At 41.7% G+C, this 20,110-nt stretch overlaps 1 protein-coding gene across 2 annotated transcripts in view; it reads left to right on the top strand.

Annotated features, from left to right (window-relative positions):
• TTC23L (tetratricopeptide repeat domain 23 like) overlaps positions 1-20,110 on the top strand; it is a 67,416-nt gene that overhangs the window by 36,484 nt on the left and 10,822 nt on the right. For both annotated transcript variants that reach the window (XM_019982889.2, XM_019982890.2), the window contains exons 9-11: positions 9,552-9,679; positions 16,774-16,923; positions 19,782-19,864. In XM_019982889.2, the coding sequence (XP_019838448.2) occupies positions 9,552-9,679; positions 16,774-16,923; positions 19,782-19,864 (361 nt within the window). The remainder of the gene's footprint in view (positions 1-9,551; positions 9,680-16,773; positions 16,924-19,781; positions 19,865-20,110) is intronic.

The following is a 20,110-nucleotide window of genomic DNA, read 5'->3' as shown; positions in this document are numbered from 1 at the left end:
AGATGAGTGATGGTACTCACATTTCAATCCCTTGATTCCTAGATCTGTGAATCCTGACTATTGGAGAAACAGCACCATATACTGGATGCTGATTCAAAGAATATACAGCCTTCTGGAGAAGCTTGACCCAACCTTGCAAAGTATTGCCACCTAGCTGACACTGTAACAGAGTCTTCAAAAGACATCCCACTATTTTATCAAGCTAGCTGCTTTAGGATGGTGGGCAACCATCCTAAGGGCTTCCCTGAAGGCTCAGTTGGTAAAGAATCCAGCTGCAATGCAAGAGACACTGGTTAGATGCCTGGGTTGGGAAGATCTGCTGGAGAAGGGATAGGCTACTCACTCCAGTGTTCTTGGGCTTCCCTTGTAGCTCAGCTGGTAAAGAATCCACCAGCAATGTGGGAGACCTGGGTTCGATCCCTGGATTGGGAAGATCCCCTGGAGAAGGGAATGGCTACCCACTCCAGTATTCTGGCCTGGATAATTCCATGGGCTGTATAATCCATGGGGTCACAAAGAATCAGATACAACTGAGTGACTTTCACTAACTATGCTAAAGTAGTGAATTCCACGAGCCTGGGTCCATTGCCATGGACTTCCTTTGCTGTGAAGTGATTCCTTTGCTGTGAAATGATTTCCTTGATATGAAGCAATATTGTGTGGAATATCATGATGGTGAATAAGGCATTCTCTAAGTCCCCAGATGGTAGTTTTGGCAGAAGCACTGAATGCAGGAAATGCAAATCTGCATCCAGAGTAAGGGTCTGTTTCAGTAAGGACAAAACACTGGCCCTTCCCTGATGGGAGTAGTTCAAAGTAACCAGCCTGCTACCAGGTAAATGACTGGTCACCTGGGAAATGGTGCATTTTGGGCATTCAGCATTGGTTCCAGGTGGTGCAGCAGTAAAGAATCCACCTGCCAGTGCAGAGATGTGGCTTTGATCCCTGGGTCAAGAAGATCTCCTGGAGAAGGAAATGACAACCCACTCCAGTATTCTTGCCTGGAAAGTTTCATGGACAGAGGAGCCTGGCTTGCTACAGACCATGGCGTTGCAAAGAGTCAGACATGACTGACCATGTATGCACATCGTATCACTCTGTCCTGGCATCCTGGGCACTCAGCAGTGGCCATGATCTAGTTGTCCTTGGTGAGTGGAGTCCATGGTATTGAGCCCACTCCTGGTACCAAAATCAATGTTAGGTTCTCCAGAGAAGCATAACCAGCAGTACATATAGACAGAGGTATATAAGAGGAGCTTTATTATAGAAACTGGCTCATATGTAGTTACAGAGGATGAGAAGTACCACAATCTGCCATGTATAAGCTGAAGAGCCAGGAAAGCTGATGGCATAATTTAGTCTGAGTTTGAAGGCCTGACAACCAGGGGAGCTAATGGTGTAAATCCCAATATGAGGACAAAGACCTGAGAACTGGGGGATGTGGGGACCTCTGATGTAAGTCTTGGAAATGAAAGGCTCAAAGGGCTGGAGTAGATGGATTTCACAGTTCAAGAAAAGAAAGTGAGACTCACCCTTTGCCCTTTTTGATTGTATTCAGACCCTCAATAGATTTGATTACCGTAATAATGAATGGTTTGCCTTGGAAATGAACAGAGATCATTCTGTCCGTTTTGAGATTGCATCCAAGTACTGCATTGCAGACTCTTTTCTTGACTATGATGGCTTCTCCATTTCTTCTAAGGAATTCCTGCCCACAGTAGTAGATATAATGGTCATTTGAGTTAAATTCACCCATTCCAGTCCATCTTAGTTCGCTGATTCCTAGAATGTCGATGTTCACTCTTGCCATCTCCTGTTTGACCACTTCCAATTTGCCTTAATTCATGGACCTAACATTCCAGGTTCCTATGCAATATTGCTCTTTACAGCATCAGACCTTGCTTCTATCACCAGTCCCATCCACAACTGGTGTTGTTTTTGCTTTGGCTCCATCCCTTCATTCTTTCTGGAGTTATTTCTCCACTGATCTCCAGTAGCATATTGCGCACCTACTGACCTGGGGAGTTCATCTCTCAATGTCCTATCTTTTTGCCTTTTCATACTCTTCATGGGGTTCTCAAGGCAAGAATACTGAAGTGGTTTGCCATTCCCTTCTCTAGTGGACCACATTCTGTCAGACCTCTCCACCGTGACCCATCCATCTTGGGTGGCCCCACATGGCATGCCTTAGTTTCACTGAGCTATACAAGGCTGTGGTCCACGTGATCAGATTGGCTAGTTGTCTGTGATTGTGGTTTCAGTCTGTCTGCCATCTGATGCCCTCTCTCAGCACCTACCGTCTTACTTGGGTTTCTATTACCTTGGATGTGAGGTATCAAGCTGGTTTTAGAAAAAAACAGAGGAACCAGAGATCAAATTGCCAACATCTGCTCAGTTCAGTTCAGGTCAGTCACTCAGTCTTGTCCGACTCTTTGAGACCCCATGAATCACAGCACGCCAGGCCTCCCTGTCCCTCACCAACTCCCGGAGTTCACTAAGACTCACGTCCATCGAGTCAGTGATGCCATCCAGCCATCTCATCCTCTGTCATGCCCTTCTCCTCCTGCCCCCAGTCCCTCCCAGCATCACAGTCTTTTCCAATGAGTCAACTCTTCGCATGAGGTGGCCAAAGTACTGGAGTTTCAGCTTTAGCATCTTTCCTTCCAAAGAAATCCCAGGGCTGATCTCCTTCAGAATGGACTGGTTGGATCTCCTTGCAGTCCAAGGGACTCTCAAGAGTCTTCTCCAACACCACAGTTCAAAAGCATCAATTCTTCGGCGCTCAGCCTTCTTCACAGTCCAACTCTCACATCCATACATGACCACTGGAAAAACCATAGCCTTGACTAGACAGAACTTTGTTGGCAAAGTAATGTCTCTGCTTTTGAATATGCTGTCTAGGTTGGTCATAACTTTCCTTCCAAGGAGTAAGCGTCTTTTAATTTCATGGCTGCAGTCACCATCTGCAGTGATTTTGGAGCCCAAAAAATTAAAGTCTGACACTGTTTCCACTGTTTCCCCATCTGTTTCCCATGAAGTGGTGGGACCAGATGCCATGATCTTCGTTTTCTTAATGTTGAGCTTTAAGCCAACTTTTTCACTCTCCACTTTCACTTTCATCAAGAGGCTTTTTAGTTCCTCTTCAATTTCTGCCTTAAGGATGGTGTCATCTGCATATCTGAGGTTATTGATATTCCTCCCGGCAATCTTGATTCCAGCTTGTGCTTCTTCCAGTCCAGCATTTCTCATGATGTACTCTGCATATAGGTTAAATAAGCAGGGTGACAATATACAGCCTTGACATACTCCTTTTCCTATTTGCAACCAGTCTGTTGTTCCACGTCCAGTTCTAACTGTTGCTTCCGACCTGCATACAGATTTCTCAAGAGGCAGGTCAGGTGGTGTGGTATTCCCATCTCTTTCAGAATTTTCCACAGTTTATTGTGATCCACACAGTCAAAGGCTTTGGCATAGTCAATAAAGCAGAAATAGATGTTTTTCTGGAACTCTCTTGCTTTTTCCATGATCCAATGGATGTTGGCAATTTGATCTCTGGTTCCTCTCCCTTTTCTGAAACCAGCTTGAACATCAGGAAGTTCACGATTCACATATTGCTGAAGCATGGCTGGATCATCAAAAAAGCAAGAGAGTTCCAGAAAAACATCTACTTCTGCTTTATTGACTATGCTAAAGCCTTTGACTGTGTGAATCACAGCAAACTGTGGAAAATTCTTAAAGAGATGGGAATACCAGACCACCTGACCTGCCTCCTGAGACAAGAAGCATCGGTTAGAACTGGACATGGAACAGACTGGTTCCAAATAGGAAAAGGAGTACGTCAAGGCTGTATACTGTCACCCTGCTAATTTAACTTATATGCAGAGTACATCATGAGAAACGCTGGGCTGGAGGAAGCACAAGTTGGAATCAAGATTGTGGGGAGAAATATCAATAACTTCAGATATGCAGATGACACCACCCTTATGGCAGAAAGTGAAGAAGAACTAAAGAGCCTCTTGATGAAAGTGAAAGAGGAGAGTGAAAAAGTTGGCTTAAAGCTCAACATTCAGAAAATTAAGATCATGGCATCTGGCCCCATCACTTCATGGCAAATAGGTGGGGAAACAGTGGCTGACTTTATTTTGCTGGGCTCCAAAATCACTGCAGATGGTGACTGCAGCCATGAAATTAAAAGACGCTTGCTCCTTGGAAGGAAAGTTATGACCAACCTAGACAGCATATTCAAAAGCAGAGACATTACTTTGCCAACAAAAGTCCATCTAGTCAAAGCTATGGTTTTTCCAGTGGTCATGTATGGATGTGAGAGTTGGACTATAAAGAAAGCTGAGTGCCAAAGAATTGATGCTTTTGAAGTGTGGTGTTGGAGAAGACTCTTGAGAGTCCCTTGGACTGCAAGAAGATCCAACCAGTCCATCCTAAAGGAGATCAGTCCTGGGTGTTCATTGGCGGGACTGATGTTGAAGCTGAAACTCCAATCCTTTGGCCACCTGATGTGAAGAGCTGACTCATTTGAAAAGACTCTGATGCTGGGAAAGATTGAGGTCAGGAGGAGAAAGGGATGACAGAGGATGAGATGGTTGGATGGCGTCACCGACACAATGGACATAGGTTTGGGTGGACTCTGGGAGTTGGTGATGGAATGGGAGGCCTGGCGTACTGGGGTTCATGGGGTCGCAAGGAGTCGGACACGACTGTCTGAACTAAGCTGAACAATAGATTTGATAATTCTTGTCTGTGTTGATAAGTAAAAGTGAAAGTCGCTCAGTCATGTCCAACACTTTGTGACCCCATGGACTGTATAGTTGATGGAATTCTCCAGGCCAGAATACTGAAATGGGTAGTCATTCCCTTCTCCAGGGGATCTTCCCAACCCATGGATCAAACCCAGGTCTCCCTCATTGCAGGTGGCTTCTTTACTAGCTGAGCCACCAGGTAAGCCCAAGAATACTGGAGTGGGTAGCCTATCCCTTCTCCAGCAGATCTTCCCAACCCAGGAGTCAAACTTGAGTCTCCTGCATTGCAGGTGGATACTTTACCAGCTGAGTTACCAGGGAAGCCCATGTTAATAAGGGTAGCTCTTTATTTACTGTACTGATTTAGATGCTAGTGTCTTCCAGAAATACCTTCACAGACACACCAGAAATTATTATTTACCAGCTTATCTGGGATCCCTTAGCCCAGTCAAGTTGTCACATAAAATTAACCATCAGATCAGATCAGATCAGATCAGTCGCTCAGTCGTGTCCGACTTTTTGCGACCCCATGAATCGCAGCACGCCAGGCCTCCCTGTTCCTCACCAACTCCCGGAGTTCACTAAGACTCACGTCCATCGAGTCAGTGATGCCATCCAGCCATCTCATCCTCTGTCTTCCCCTTCTCCTCCTGCCCCCAATCCCTCCCAGCATCACAGTCTTTTCCAATGAGTCAACTCTTCGCATGAGGTGGCCAAAGTACTGGAGTTTCAGCTTTAGCATCTTTCCTTCCAAAGAAATCCCAGGGCTGATCTCATTCAGAATGCACTGGTTGGATCTCCTTGCAGTCCAAGGGACTCTCAAGAGTCTTCTCCAACACCACAGTTCAAAAGCATCAATTCTTCGGCGCTCAGCCTTCTTCACAGTCCAACTCTCACATCCATACATGACCACTGGAAAAACCATAGCCTTGACTAGACAGAACTTTGTTGGCAAAGTAATGTCTCTGCTTTTGAATATGCTGTCTAGGTTGGTCATAACTTTCCTTCCAAGGAGTAAGCGTCTTTTAATTTCATGGCTGCAGTCACCATCCGCAGTGATTTTGGAGCCCAAAAAATTAAAGTCTGACACTGTTTCCACTGTTTCCCCATCTGTTTCCCATGAAGTGGTGGGACCAGATGCCATGATCTTCGTTTTCTTAATGTTGAGCTTTAAGCCAACTTTTTCACTCTCCACTTTCACCTTCATCAAGAGGCTTTTTAGTTCCTCTTCACTTTCTGTCATAAGGGTGGTGTCATCTGCATATCTGAGGTTATTGATATTTCTCCCGGCATTCTTGATTCCAGCTTGTGCTTCTTCCAGTCCAGCGTTTCTCATGATGTACTCTGCATATAGGTTAAATAAGCAGGGTGACAATATACAGCCTTGACATACTCCTTTTCCAATTTGGAACCAGTCTGTTGTTCCATGTCCAGTTCTAACTGTTGCTTCCTGACCTGCGTACAAATTTCTCAAGAGGCAGATCAGGTGGTCTGGTATTCCCATCTCTTTCAGAATTTTCCACAGTTTATTGTGATCCACACAGTCAAAGGCTTTGGCATAGTCATAAAGCAGAAATAGATGTTTTTCTGGAACTCTTTTGCTTTTTCCATGATCCAGCGGATGTTGGCAATTTGATCTCTGGTTCCTCTCCCTTTTCTGAAACCAGCTTGAACATCAGGAAGTTCACGATTCACATATTGCTGAAGCCTGACTTGGAGAATTTTGAGCATTACTTTACTAGCATGTGAGATGAGTGCAATTGTGCGGTAGTTTGAGCATTCTTTGACATTGCCTTTCTTTGGGATTAGAATGAAAACTGACCTTTTCCAGTCCTGTAGCCACTGCTGAGTTTTCCAAATTTGCTGGCATATTGAGTGCAGCACTTTCACAGGATCATCTTTCAGGATTTGGAAGAGCTCAACTGGAATTCCATTGGTCCACTGGAGAAGGGAATGACAAACCACTTCAGTATTCTTGCCTGAGAACCCCATGAACAGTATGAAAAGGCAAAATGATAGGATACTGAAAGAGAAACTCCCCAGGTCAGTAGGTGCCCAATATGCTACTAGAGATCAGTGGAGAAATAACTCCAAAAAGAATGAAGGGATGGAGCCAAAGCAAAAAGAACACCCAGCTGTGGATGTGACTGGTGATAGAAGCAAGGTCGATGCTGTAAAGAGCAATATTGCATAGGAACCTGGAATGTCAGGTCCATGAATCAAGGCAAATTGGAAGTGGTCAAACAAGAGATGGCAAGAGTGAATGTCGACATTCTAGGAATCAGTGAACTGAAATGGACTGGAATGGGTGAATTTAACTCAGATGACCATTATATCTACTACTGTGGGCAGGAATCCCTCAGAAGAAATGGAGTGGCCATCATGGTCAACAAAAGAGTCCAAAATGCAGTACTTGGATGCAATCTCAAAAACGACAGAATGATCTCTGTTCATTTCCAAGGCAAACCATTCAATATCACAGTAAAATTAACCATAATAAGTGCTTATTTGGGGAGAAAATTATACTGGAAATCTCTATCTTCCACCTAATTTTTCTGTGAATGTAAAACTGCTCTAAAAGGTTTATTAATCAAAAATAAAAACCAAGCACACACAGATAACACCATAGCAAAGACATTAGCCTCCCAACACGATGGGGAGACAGGTTGTATAGTTTACCCAATAAACAGAACCCCACAAAGATGTATCAGAATCTGTGATTACTCCTCTGATTGTCTAAAGTGTAGCGTTATCAACAACAACAAAAATAGAAGAATACAGAGAGGCAGAAGCCCATGACTCAGAAAAAGAGCAATCAATAGAAATTGACTCTTAAGTGGGCTAGATGTTGGATTTAGCAAAGACTTCAAAGCAGCTATCATAAATATGTTGAAAGAATTAAAGGAAATAGTTCAAAGAATTAAAAGAAATAATTTTGAAAATTATTTAGTAAATATGAAATCTTTATATTTTTATAGAGAAATATAAACTGCTTTAAAAAAAACTAGCTAAAATGGAAATTCTGGAGTTTTAAGATATAGTAACTTATAAAAAATGTGTTAATGGTCTCAACATCAGCTTTGAGATAGCAGAAAAGATAGTTCAGTTCAGTTCAGTTGCTCAGTCGTGTCCTACTCTTTGCGACCCCATGGACTGTAGCCCGCCAGGCTCCTCCATCCATGGGATTCTCCAGGCAAGAATACTGGAGTGGGTTGCCATTTCCTTTTCCAGGGGAATCTTCCCAACCCAGGGGTTGAACCCAGGTCTCCCACACTGCAGGCAGAGGCTTTAACCTCTGAGCTACCAGGGAAGCCCAGAAAAGATAGAGGTAGCTCAAAAGCAGGTCACTAGAGATGATCCAATTAAAAGAATAGCAAGATAGAATAGGCAATACTGAAGAGAAATGAGAGCATCAGATATCTGTGTGACAACAGCAGGGGTATACACTCACGTAGTGGGAGCTCCATAAGGAGAGGAAAAAGAAGGCAGAAAATCATCTAGAGAAATCATGGCCCCGAAGTTCCCAAATTTGATAAAAATGTTATCCACAGATCTGAAAGTCTCAATGCCAAGTAAGGTAAGCACAAATAAAACCACAGTTGCACATGTAGTCAAATTGTTGAATGACAAAAAGAAAATCTTAAAAGCAGCAATGGAAAAACAACTATTTACAGGAGAACAGTAATATGATTAATGGTTGATTTTTCATCAGATAAATTAAGGCTAGAAGGCAGTGGGAAATACTGCAGTAAAATTCAGCCAAGAATTGTACATCCCACAAAACTATCCTTCAGAAATAAAGGTGAGATAAAGACATTTCTGGGTAAAAAATCAGGATTTATTGGTAGCAGCCTTGTCATAAAAGAAACACTAAAGGAAACCCTCAGGCTGAAAGAAAATGACAGCAGATGGTAAGTCATCCACAGAAAGGAATGGAATTGGAACTGATAAGTATGGAGGGAAATACAATAGATTATATTCACATACACAAATATTCGTCAGCTTGTGAATGTGTAAACAAATGTCATATATCCATATGATAGAAAAATACTCATTTAGAAAAAGGAGTGAAGTACTAACTCATACAACAACATGGATGAACCTCAAAACAGCATGCTACATGAAAGAATCAGCTTGAAAAGACTACCTATTGTGTGATCACATCATGTATCATGGTTACATAACTATTACAGACTGTATAATTACAATGGGTGAATGTGTGTTATACAGTTTATACCTAAATACAGTGGCTAAAAAATGTTAGTGCCTGTTCCCAAGTGATGTATATGGAGATAATTTTCATTTTCTTTTTGCTTCTCTGCATTTTGTAGATTGATTACAAAAATATCTATTATGTTTGGAATAAAAGACATCATTGGAAGTAAAATTTTAAACAATAACAACTGTAAATTTAAAATTCTTTTAAAATCAAAACTCACTCTCTCCACACACATACTCTCAACAGGAACCCCAACAAATGGCAATCTCTGTAAGACTTTAAATAAAAATATAGTCTTCCATTGCACAGGAGAGTTTAATTTGTGGTTATTTTAGGTCTTAGAATAAGACTGTTCAGACATAAGCTTTCTTTTCCTACAGAAAATCCATGCATTTCATCAAAAAATAAAATTAGAACTTCATCTGATGCCATCAAACTATATCTCAGACTGTTTGAAGCTTTTATGAGTCCTGGAAAGAGGACAGCTATGGGCTGTCTAATTGATTGAGCCAAAGTTGAAATTAGACACTTGTAAAGGTTAGCATATTGCCTTAAATAATTGTTTCCCTTTTATGCAGATGCTGTTGGGCTGTATTTTATGAAAAGCATCACTGCATATCAAACAACATTAGGCCCAGAGGATTATGAAACACTGACAACTGTTGAAGAATTTTGCAAATGGCTTGTTCAAAATGGGGAAAAGCGGGTAAATATTATCAACTCACAAATGTAATTGCTAGATTGTTTGTTAGATGGAGGCAACCTTTTTCATTTCATAATTCAGAAAGTCCGATGCTGTAAAGAACAATATTGCATAGGAACCTGGAATGTTAGATCCATGAATCAAGGTAAATTGGCAGTTGTCAAACAGGAGATGGCAAGAGTGAACACTGACATTTTAGGACTCCGTGAACTAAAATGGACCAGAACAGATGAATTTAATTCAGATGACCATTATATCTACTACTGTGGGCAAGAATCGATTTGGAAGAAATGGAGTAGCCTTCATAGGCAACAAGAGTCTGAAAGGCAGTACTTGGGTGCAATCTCAAAAATGACAGAATGATCTCTGTTTCCAAGGCAAACCATTCAATATCACAGTAATCCAAGTCTATGCCCCAACCACTAATGCTGAAGAAGCTGAAGTTGAATGGTTCTATATGAAGACCTACTGAGCTGAGCACCGAAGAATTGATGCTTTTGAATGGTCGTGTTGGAAAAGACTCTTGAGACTCCCTTGGACTGCAAGGAGGTCCAACCAGTCCATCCTAAAGGAGATCAGTCCTGAGTGTTCATTGGAAGGACTGATGTTGAAACAAACTCCAATACTTTGGCCACCTGAGGCAAAGAGTTGACTCATTTGGAAAGACCCTGATGCTGGGAAAGGTTGAGGGAGGGAGGGGAAGGGAGTGACAGAGGATGAGATGGTTGGATGGCATCACCGACTTGATAGACATGAGTCTGGGTAAACTCTGGGAGTTGGTGATGGACAGGGAGGCTTGGCATGCTGTGGTCCGTGGGGTTGCAAAGAGTCGGACATGACTGAACTGAACTGATGGAGACCTACGAGACCTTCTAGAACTAACACCAAAAAAAGATGTCCTTTTCATCATAGGGGACTAGAATGCAAAAGTAGGAAGTCAAGAAACACCTGGAGTAATAGGCAAATTTGGCCTTGGAGTACAAACAAAGCAGGGCAAAGGCTAACAGAGTTTTGCCAAGAGAACGCACTGGTCATAGCAAACACCCTCTTCCAACAACACAAGAGATGACTCTCTACATGGACATCACCAGATGGTCAATATCAAAATCAGATTGATAATATTCTTTGCAGCCAAAGATGGAGAAGCTCTATACAGTCAGCAAAAACAAGACTGGGAGCTGACTGTGGCTCAGATCATGACTCCTTATTGCAAAATTCAGACTTAAATTGAAGAAAGTATGGAAAACCACTGGGCTTCTCTGGTGGCTCAGCTGGTAAAGAATCCACCTGCAATCTGGAGACCTGCATTCAATCCCTGGGTTGGGAAAATCCCCTGGAGAAGGGCATGGAAACCTACTCTAGTATTATGGCCTGGAGAATTCCATGGACTGTTTAGCCCATGGGGTTGCAAAGAGTCAGACACGACTGAGTGACTTTCACTTCTTCTAGGGAAAACTACTAGGCCATTCAGGTATGACCTAAATCAAATCCCTTATGATTATACAGTGGAAGTGACAAATAGATCAGGGGATTAGATCTGATAGACACAGTGTCTGAAGAACTATGGATGGAAGTTCATAACATTGTACGGATGTTTGGTGGTGATCAAAACCATCCCCAAGAAAAAGAAATGCAAAAAGGCAAAATGGCTGTCTGAGGAGGCCTTAAAGTTTGCTGAGAAAAGAAGAGAAGTGAAAGGCAAAGGAGAAAAGGAAAGATATACCCATCTGAATGCAGAGTTCCAAAGAATAGAAAGGAGAGATAAGAAAGCCTTCCTAAGTGAACAGTGCAAAGAAATAGAGGAAAACAATAGAATGGGAAAGACTAGAGATCTCTTCAAGAAAATTAGAGATACCAAGGGAATATTTCATGCAATCAGATCAGATCAGATCAGTCGCTCAGTCGTGTCCGACTCTTTGCAACCCCATGAATCGCAGCACGCCAGGCCTCCCTGTCCCTCACCAACTCCCGGAGTTCACTGAGACTCACGTCCATCGAGTCAGTGATGCCATCCAGCCATCTCATCCTCTGTCGTCCCCTTCTCCTCCTGCCCCCAATCCCTCCCAGCATCACAGTCTTTTCCAGTGAGTCAACTCTTCGCGTGAGGTGGCCAAAGTACTGGAGTTTCAGCTTCAGCATCATTCCCTCCAAAGAAATCCCAGGGCCGATCTCCTTCAGAATGGAGTGGTTGGATCTCCTTGCAGTCCAAGGGACTCTCAAGAGTCTTCTCCAACACCACAGTTCAAAAGCATCAATTCTTCGGCACTCAGCCTTCTTCACAGTCCAACTCTCACATCCATACATGACCACAGGAAAAACCATAGCCTTGACTAGACGGACCTTTGTTGCAAAGATGGGCACAATAAAGAACAGAAATGGTATGGACCTAACACAGCAGAAGATATTAAGAAGAGGTGGCAAGAATACACAGAAGAACTATACAAAAAAGATCTTAATGACACAGATAAGCATGATGGTGTGATCACTCACCTAGAGCCAGATTTCCTGGAGTGCAAAATCAAGTGGGCCTTAGGAAGCATCACTACAAACAAAGCTAGTGGAGGTAATGGAATTCCAGCTGAACTATTTGAAATCCTAAAAGATGATGCTGTTGGCACCCAATATGCCAGCAAATTTTGAAAACTTAGCAGTGGCCACAGGACTGGAAAAGGTCAGTTTTCATTCCAATCTCAAAGAAAGTCAATGCCAAAGAATGTTCAAACTACTGCACAATTGCACTCATTTCACATGCTAACAATGGCAACCCACTCCAGTCTTCTTGCCTGGAGAATCCCAGGGATGGGGGAGCCTGGTGGGCTACCATCTATGGGGTTGCACAGGGTTGGACACGACTGAAGCGACTTAGCATCAGCAGCAGCAGCACACGCTAACAAAGTGAAAGTGAAGTGAAGTCACTCAGTCATGTCCAACTCTTTGCAACCCCATGGACTGTAGCTTACCAGGCTCCTCAGTCCATGGAATTCTCCAGGCAAGAGTACTGGAGTGGGTTGCCATTTCCTTCTCCAGGGGATCTTCCCAACCCAGGGATTGACCAGGTCTCCCCCTTTGCAGGCAGATGCTTTACCGTCTGAGCCACTAGGGAAGCCCACACTCTAACAAAGTAATGCTCAAAATTCTCAAAGCGATGCTTCAACATTACATGAACTGAGAACTTCCAGATGTTCAAGCTGGATTTAGAAAAGGCAGAGGAACCAGAGATCAAATTGCCAACATCTGTTGGATCATAGAAAAAGGAAGAGAATTCCAGAAAAACATCTACTTCTGCTTCACTGACTACGCTAAAGCCTTTGATACACAACAAACGGTAGAAATTCTTCAAGAGATGAGAATATCAGACTACCTTACCTGCCTCCTGATAAAATTGTATGCTAGCCAAGAAGCAGCCATTAGAACTGGACATGGAACAACAGACTAATTCCCAATTGGGAAAGGTGTACGTCAAAGCTGTATATTGTCACCCTTCTTATTTAACTTCTATACAGAGTACATCATATGAAATGCTAGGCTGGATGAAACATAAGCTGGAATCAAGATTGCCAGGAGAAACATCAATAACCTCAGATATGCAGTTGACACCACTCTTATGGAAGAAAGCGAAGAGGAACTAAAGAGCCTCTTGATGAAAGTGAAAAAGGAGAGTGAAAAAGCTGGCTTAAAACTCAACATTCACAAAACTAAGATTATGGCACCCCATCCCATCATTTCATGGCAAATAGATGGGCAAACAATGGAAACAGTGACAGATTTATTTTCTTGGGCTCCAAAATCACTGCAGATGGTGACTGCAGCCATGAATTTAAAAGACACTTGCTCCTTGGAAGAAAAGCTATGACCAACCTAGACAGCTTATTAAAAAGCAGAGACATTACTTTGTCAACAAAGGTCCGTCAGGTCAAAGCTATGGTTTTTCCAGTAGTCATGTATGGATGTGAGAGTTGGACCATAAGGAAAGCTGAGTGCTGAAGAGTTGATGCTTTTGAACTGTGGTGTTGACGAACACTCTTGAGAGTCCCTTGGACTACAAGGAGATCAAACCAGTCAGTCCTAAAGGAAATCAGTCCTGAATATTCACTGAAAGGACTGATGCTGAAGCTGAAGCTCCTTTACTTTGGCTACCTGATGTGAAGAACTGACATTAGAAAAGACCTTGATGCTGGAAAGCTTGAAGGCAGTAGGCGGAGAAGATAACAGAGGACAAGATGGTTGCATGGCATCATCGACTTAATGGAAGTGAGTTTGAGCAAACTCCAGGAGATGGTGAAGGATAGGGAAGCCTGGCATGCTGCAGTTCATGGGGTTTCAAACAGTCAGACATGACAGAGTGACTGAGCAACAACATTCAGAAACGGAAGCTCAGAGGGGCTCAGGTAATCCCAGGAATAAAAATAGGGCTGGTGCAGCTTGCAATATTAGCCAGGAAAAAAATAAGGCTGGTGCATGTTGCAATATTAGTTTTTTTTTTAAGTATTGTTCCTGTATCTTGAAATATGAGCCCCTTCAAATCCAGGACACATATAATCTCTAGTCCTGTAAATTTAATATTTTAAGTCAAAATGGGCTTTCATCTTTAGATATAGCTAAGTGTTTTTTTTTTTTTTTTTTTTTTTAACTCTTGATATATTATTTCCTTCTCAGTTTCTGGTCTTCAGCTCCTTATTGACCAAACTTTTTTTTTCATATTAAAAAGAGTTATAGCCGTCAAAAGAAGCTTTTGATCACTGACCTTTTTACTTAGAAGTCCGATGAGTCTAAACTCTTACTCAAAAACTTTGGACCTGAACTTAATATACTGAGTTTAGCATGAAGGCAATGAAGACCTCTATTTGTCATGAGATACCACATGACTTTGATCTGACCAAGTCAACTCTTTATTCTTTGTCAGGCATGTGAAGAAACAGTATAGATCTGACATGATCTTGTTGGCCATGTGACAACCAGTTTATGAATAGGGTGCTAGGCACATAATAGGAAAGGTTTTTTTTTGTTTTTGTTTTTTTCAAGGAATGAAGAAAAAGCTTCTTTTATTTCACACTTGAACATTTTTATAAATGATGACATTTTCTTTAGTTCTATTAATTGCCACTCATAGAGGCAAAAAACATGGTGACGATTTGCAATGTTTTCTATTATTTTTACAATGGCCTTGGGATTTTCTGTTGGTTTGGAAGATTAACGTGAGCTAGCAAAGCCACAGGTGTATCTAATATTTTAATTTAGTTTCCATGGTGTGAAGGCACTTGGTCAGAATCTCATAGCTTATTCTTGTTAGGTTCTGATACAGTGAACATCATGACTTTGTGATAAGACACCAATATCAATGCCTAACAGCTCTCTGCTTCTAACCACATGTACAAATCTCCTAGAGAGAGATACAGAAGCATTTGCATGCCAGCCAGGTGGCTCTGAATCTAAACTACAGGCAGGACTGTGGACAGATCACCTTTACTACTAGGAAATTAGCTTGACGAGGGCAAGGGTTTTTGTTTTGTTTACTGCTGTGTCCTCAGTGCCTGAAACGGTAACTGGTACATAGTAGGTGCTCAATAACTTGAATTACTTTGCTGAATTTCATAACACACTTCCCGTGGGATGTGCGTATGTGCTAAGTCACTTCAGTTCGACTTCAGTGTCTGACTCTTTGCAACCCTATGGACTGTAGCCCACCAGGCTTCTCTGTCCATGGGATTCTCCAGGCAAGAATACTGGAGTGGGTTGCCATGCCTTCCTCCAGGGGATCTTCCTGACCCAGGGTCTCCTACCTCTCCTGCATTGGCAGGTGGGTTCTTTACCACTACTGCCACCTGAAACCGAGGCCCCAAAGAAACTGATCTCAGGGAGACAGCAGTGAGCAGTCCTGAAGAGAGACCTTAGTTCCCTGCCCAGGAATTGAACGTGGGTAGCCTGGATGAAAACCAGGAATCCTAGCTACTAGACCATCAGGGATAATTCCATTTTAAAAGGAGCTTTTTCTTCCACCCTTCAAGCCTGAGATGAGACCCTCAGCCTGTTCTAGAGGACCATCACAGAAACTCAGAAGATTTAGGAATTATGTTCCCTTGAAAAATAAATTTTTTTTTTTCAAATAGAAGTTTAATCTGCCACTGATAAAAAATAAACAAGATCCACTAGCCAGAACTGCCATCTTCCAGGCTGAGAGTATCTCAGGCTTGAGAACAGGAGAAAAAGCTCCTTTTAAAATGGAATTGTTGACACTATTTTATCTTAGTATATTGAGTACAATTTATTTTCAACAAAAATATATGTGTGTGTATATTTATATATGTATTGACTATATAAAATGTTGTCTATTACACACATATACACACACACATAATTTTTTAAAGAGAGTGCAATAAAGCAAATGTTGCAAAATAATTGCCAGTTGGTGAATCTGGGTGAAAATATTTTGTGTATTTATTCTACTATTCTTTCAGGTTTTCCGAAGGTTTGAAAACTTTCTTTAAAAGTCATTAAAAATAAAAAAGAGCAAGGGCTTGGGACTTCCTGGTGGTCCAGTGGTTAAGACTTCTCATTCTATTTCAGGGGGTGCCAGATCGATCCCTCATCAGGGAGCAAAGATCCCACATGCCTTGTGGCCAAAAAACCAAAACATAAAACAGAAACAATATTGTAACAAATTCAATAAAGACTTTAAAATTGTCCCCATTTAAAAAAAAAAAAAAAGAGCAAGGGCTATGGAATTCAGACTGGCTGGTTTGAATCTTGACACTGCTGACTGTAGGCTGTGTGAGCTCAAGCAAGATCCTTTGCCTTTATTAGTTTCCATTCCTTCATCTAGAAAAGAGTATAATAACATTTCTCTGTTGTAGGGTAGTCATAGAGATGAAATAACATTGTCCATGTGAATTAACTACTATAATTAATTATAAGCTTGGAACCTCAACTCTTCTAGGTAATGGAAACATTACCTAGATGACATATCACACCCGACTGACTGATCCTGGTGGGTTGTGCCATTGTGGGGTAGGATGCCTCCTGTAGAGAACAATACAACCAGCATGCTCCTTCAGAATTGCCAGGCGAATTAAATGTATGTATTTTTTTTAATCCCCTAGGAGGCTTATAGACTGCTAAAGGCTTCATTGAGATCTCAGGTCATCAGCTATGGTGACTGTAGTGAAAAAGTGGCTGAAACACTTTATAACATGGGCAAGATCTGCTTTGCCAAAGGAGAGCTCAGAAAGGCAGTTCAACTACTAAGGAAGGTAAATACTGGCTGGTTTTGTTACATTTGCTCCCAAGCCTGTAAGCACAATGTGAGGGGAGGGATGTGTGTGTGTGTGTATTTTCCCTTTGCTTCCTTTTCTCTCGCCTTCCTTCCTTCCTTCTCTCTTTTTCAAAGTAAAGTGTTCTCTTTTGAATATTCTCCACATTGTTAGATGTGCTGAGGAAGAATATGACTATAGAAACTTTTATTGTGTCCATGCCTGGACCAGAGTCTTAAAAGAGTAACACTCTAATCCTGAAATCTTGGTATGTCAGCAGCAGAATCTTGAGGAAGGACTCGAGGTTGTGTTAGAACAAGGAACACTTTGTACAGCCATCCTTACTCAAGTACTGATTCCTAGGATCCTAGAAGTTTATTCCCTAGTAGTAGGATGTGGCAAGAGGTGTGACTAACAGTTGTTCAACCAGTCAGCTTACTAACAGACCAAGCTTAAGACTTAGTAACATTAGTAGTGATGTCTCTACTTAAAACCCAGCTTTGTTCAATGTCAGAGGAAAAGTTAGTATAAGTCAGCTAATATTCATGAAAGTGAAAGTGAAAGTTACTCAGTCATGTCCAACTCTTTGTGACCTCATGGAGTATACAGTCCATGAAATTCTCCAGGCCAGAATACTGGAGTGGGTAGCCTTTCCTTTCTCCAGGGCAGAGTCAAAAGCAGTCCACACATGTATATTGCCAAATGTCAGGACTGGATACATTTTATCTCCTTTCAGGTTAACTAAATGTAATCAGAAAATACGTATTAAAATAGTAAGTAACAGAAGAAAGGGGGCTTCATTTTGAAGGTTAAGGGAAAACAAAAACCCTGTGAAAATATAAGGTCACAACAACTTCTTCAGGGAAGGATAAACACATGGCTGGCAGCTCTGTCATGGAATCATAAACCTGTAAGAAGAGAAAACTTTAAAATGAATGGATCACAGTTTGAGGCCAAAAGATGAGATGAAATTAAATTTTTAAGGGTGAATTAAGGAATTTCAGGAAAACAAATTTGAAACAATTCAATCCGGATTGAAAATATTGAAGAGAATCTTAACATGCTGAGTGTTGTTGAGCAATATTCCCCAAATCTAGGATTGCAACAGAACAAAACAAATTTGTAAAACAAAATAAAAATGAAACAGAAAACAGATTCCTGAGTCCCACCCTATTAAATCAGATATTCTAAGACTGGTGTCCAGAATCTGTATTTTTAATCCTTTTTAGCTAGAGAATTCTAATTTATTTCTGAAGAGAGACTGTAATATCAGTACTTGAAATAGAAACAGTAATTAAAGAAATCATTGAAGATAATTTTTATGAATCATAAAAGACCACATTGTAAGGGTTTGCTTACCATATTCCACACAAAATCAATGAAAGGAGAGCCCCAGCTAGATCTTACCTAGCAATGAAGGCTCTGCCCTCCATTTGGAATAGGGATTCAACCTGAATCTTTGTTTGGATGCCAGACATTGTGTATTTTACATTGCTGAGTATTGGATATTTTTGTGTTCCTGTAAGTATTCTTGAACTTTGTTCTGGAATTCAGTCAAATTACTTTGTTGTGAAATTTTGTTACACTAGAGTTTGGTCCTTTTAGATCTTGCTTTTAAGATTTGTTAGATGGGACAAGGGCTCATTTAGTCAAGGGCTGTTTATCCCCCATTTCTGAAACAAAAGTGTCAGTACCTCTGAGTAGCCCACCCGGTGCTCCACGACAACGTGGCTTTCCAGTCTGGCTGGTGGGAACAGGCATTGTACCTGACTGTATGTAAACACTGCCCTGTTCCCTCTGGGACCTGCAGATGATTCTTTTCTTAAGCCTTGGGCAATTTTTACATGTCTGTGTTAATCAGTACTCTCCTGAATACAGTTATCCCTCTGTGTCTGTGGGGGATTGGTTCTAGGACTCCCCACCCACCCTCTTCGCCAACACCAAAGTCTGCAGATGCTCAGTCTCTAGTATAAAATGGTGTAGTACAGTCAGCCCCACTGTACCTGCAGGTTCCCAGACTGTGGGTCAGCTATATTTGAAGGGGATAATCGGCAGATACAGATATTCTTTTTCTGTGCAGCTGTCTCTCCTCTGTTACTCTGCCCTAAGAATCTTCTGAGAGTCTGAGCTCCATATCCTCAATTCAGGACGCTTGCTGAGCTCCACTTTCCTGCATCAAAGCTTGGAGAGGCTCTCACAGTAGTAATCTGGGGAAGTCCTAGGGTTTACTTCACTTGTTGTCCCTCTCTCAGGAACACCGCCTTTTGTTGCCCGATGTTCACTGTCTTGAAGATCGTTTCAAATATATTTTGTCTACTTTTTCTTTTTTGATTGTTTCATTTGGGAGGGTAAATCTGGTGCCTGCAATTCCATCTTGATTGGATCGAGAGAGATCAGCAGTTAAGTTTACAATGGAAATGCTTAAGGGTAAAGTTATGTAGCATAAGAATGCAATGCAAATTTGGGACTCATACACTGATTTCGTTTATATCCATCCATTTGGTTACAGCTATTTGGAAAATCCTGATAGAAACCACGGCTGTAATTCTGGTGGAGACCACTCTAGGTTTTAGATAGGTGTGCTGTCAGTTTTCAGGCCCGTTACTTAGATTATCCATAGCCACGGATGGTAGTGGAAGCTTCAGCAAAGCAGAAGGGAGAAGCTCAGAGGGGTCAGAGCCTTCAGTTCAGACTCCTTCCTGCTTAGTAGGGAAGCAGGAGGAAACAGAAGTTCAGCCTTTTGAAATGTAAACCTGTGACATCTCAGTTCCACTTGTGCTCTCCTGAGTTTGATTTATAGTTAAGATGCTTGCTATCTGCTTCTCTTTAACTTATTATGTTTCTCAACTTGCCTGCAGTGTCTGATGATTCAAATACTCATATATGGAGATGAGCACAGTAAAAGCAGAGACACAAAAAACCTCCTGACCCTAATGCAGAGGTGAGTTCTGGTCCTGATCATCAACCAAGTCTTCAGTGTGGATATACGGATAGCATGGCCTCTCCCAGATTCATTTATTTGGGGTGATTCACCTCTATTATTCTTGTTAGGCAAAATGCCAACCTGTACTTTGGATGAGGTCAAATTCTAACCTGGAGGTACCTAGCCAATTTCTAGTAGTCTTTCGAACCCAAAGCTATAGGGATCTGCTGAAATAATATTTAGTATTTATATCTCCTTCAATGC

Source organism: Bos indicus, chromosome 20 (assembly GCF_029378745.1).
Source record: "Bos indicus isolate NIAB-ARS_2022 breed Sahiwal x Tharparkar chromosome 20, NIAB-ARS_B.indTharparkar_mat_pri_1.0, whole genome shotgun sequence".
NCBI lineage: Eukaryota > Metazoa > Chordata > Mammalia > Artiodactyla > Bovidae > Bos > Bos indicus.
Note: the sequence above shows the minus strand (reverse complement) of the source record. Positions and strands in the feature narration are given on the sequence as shown.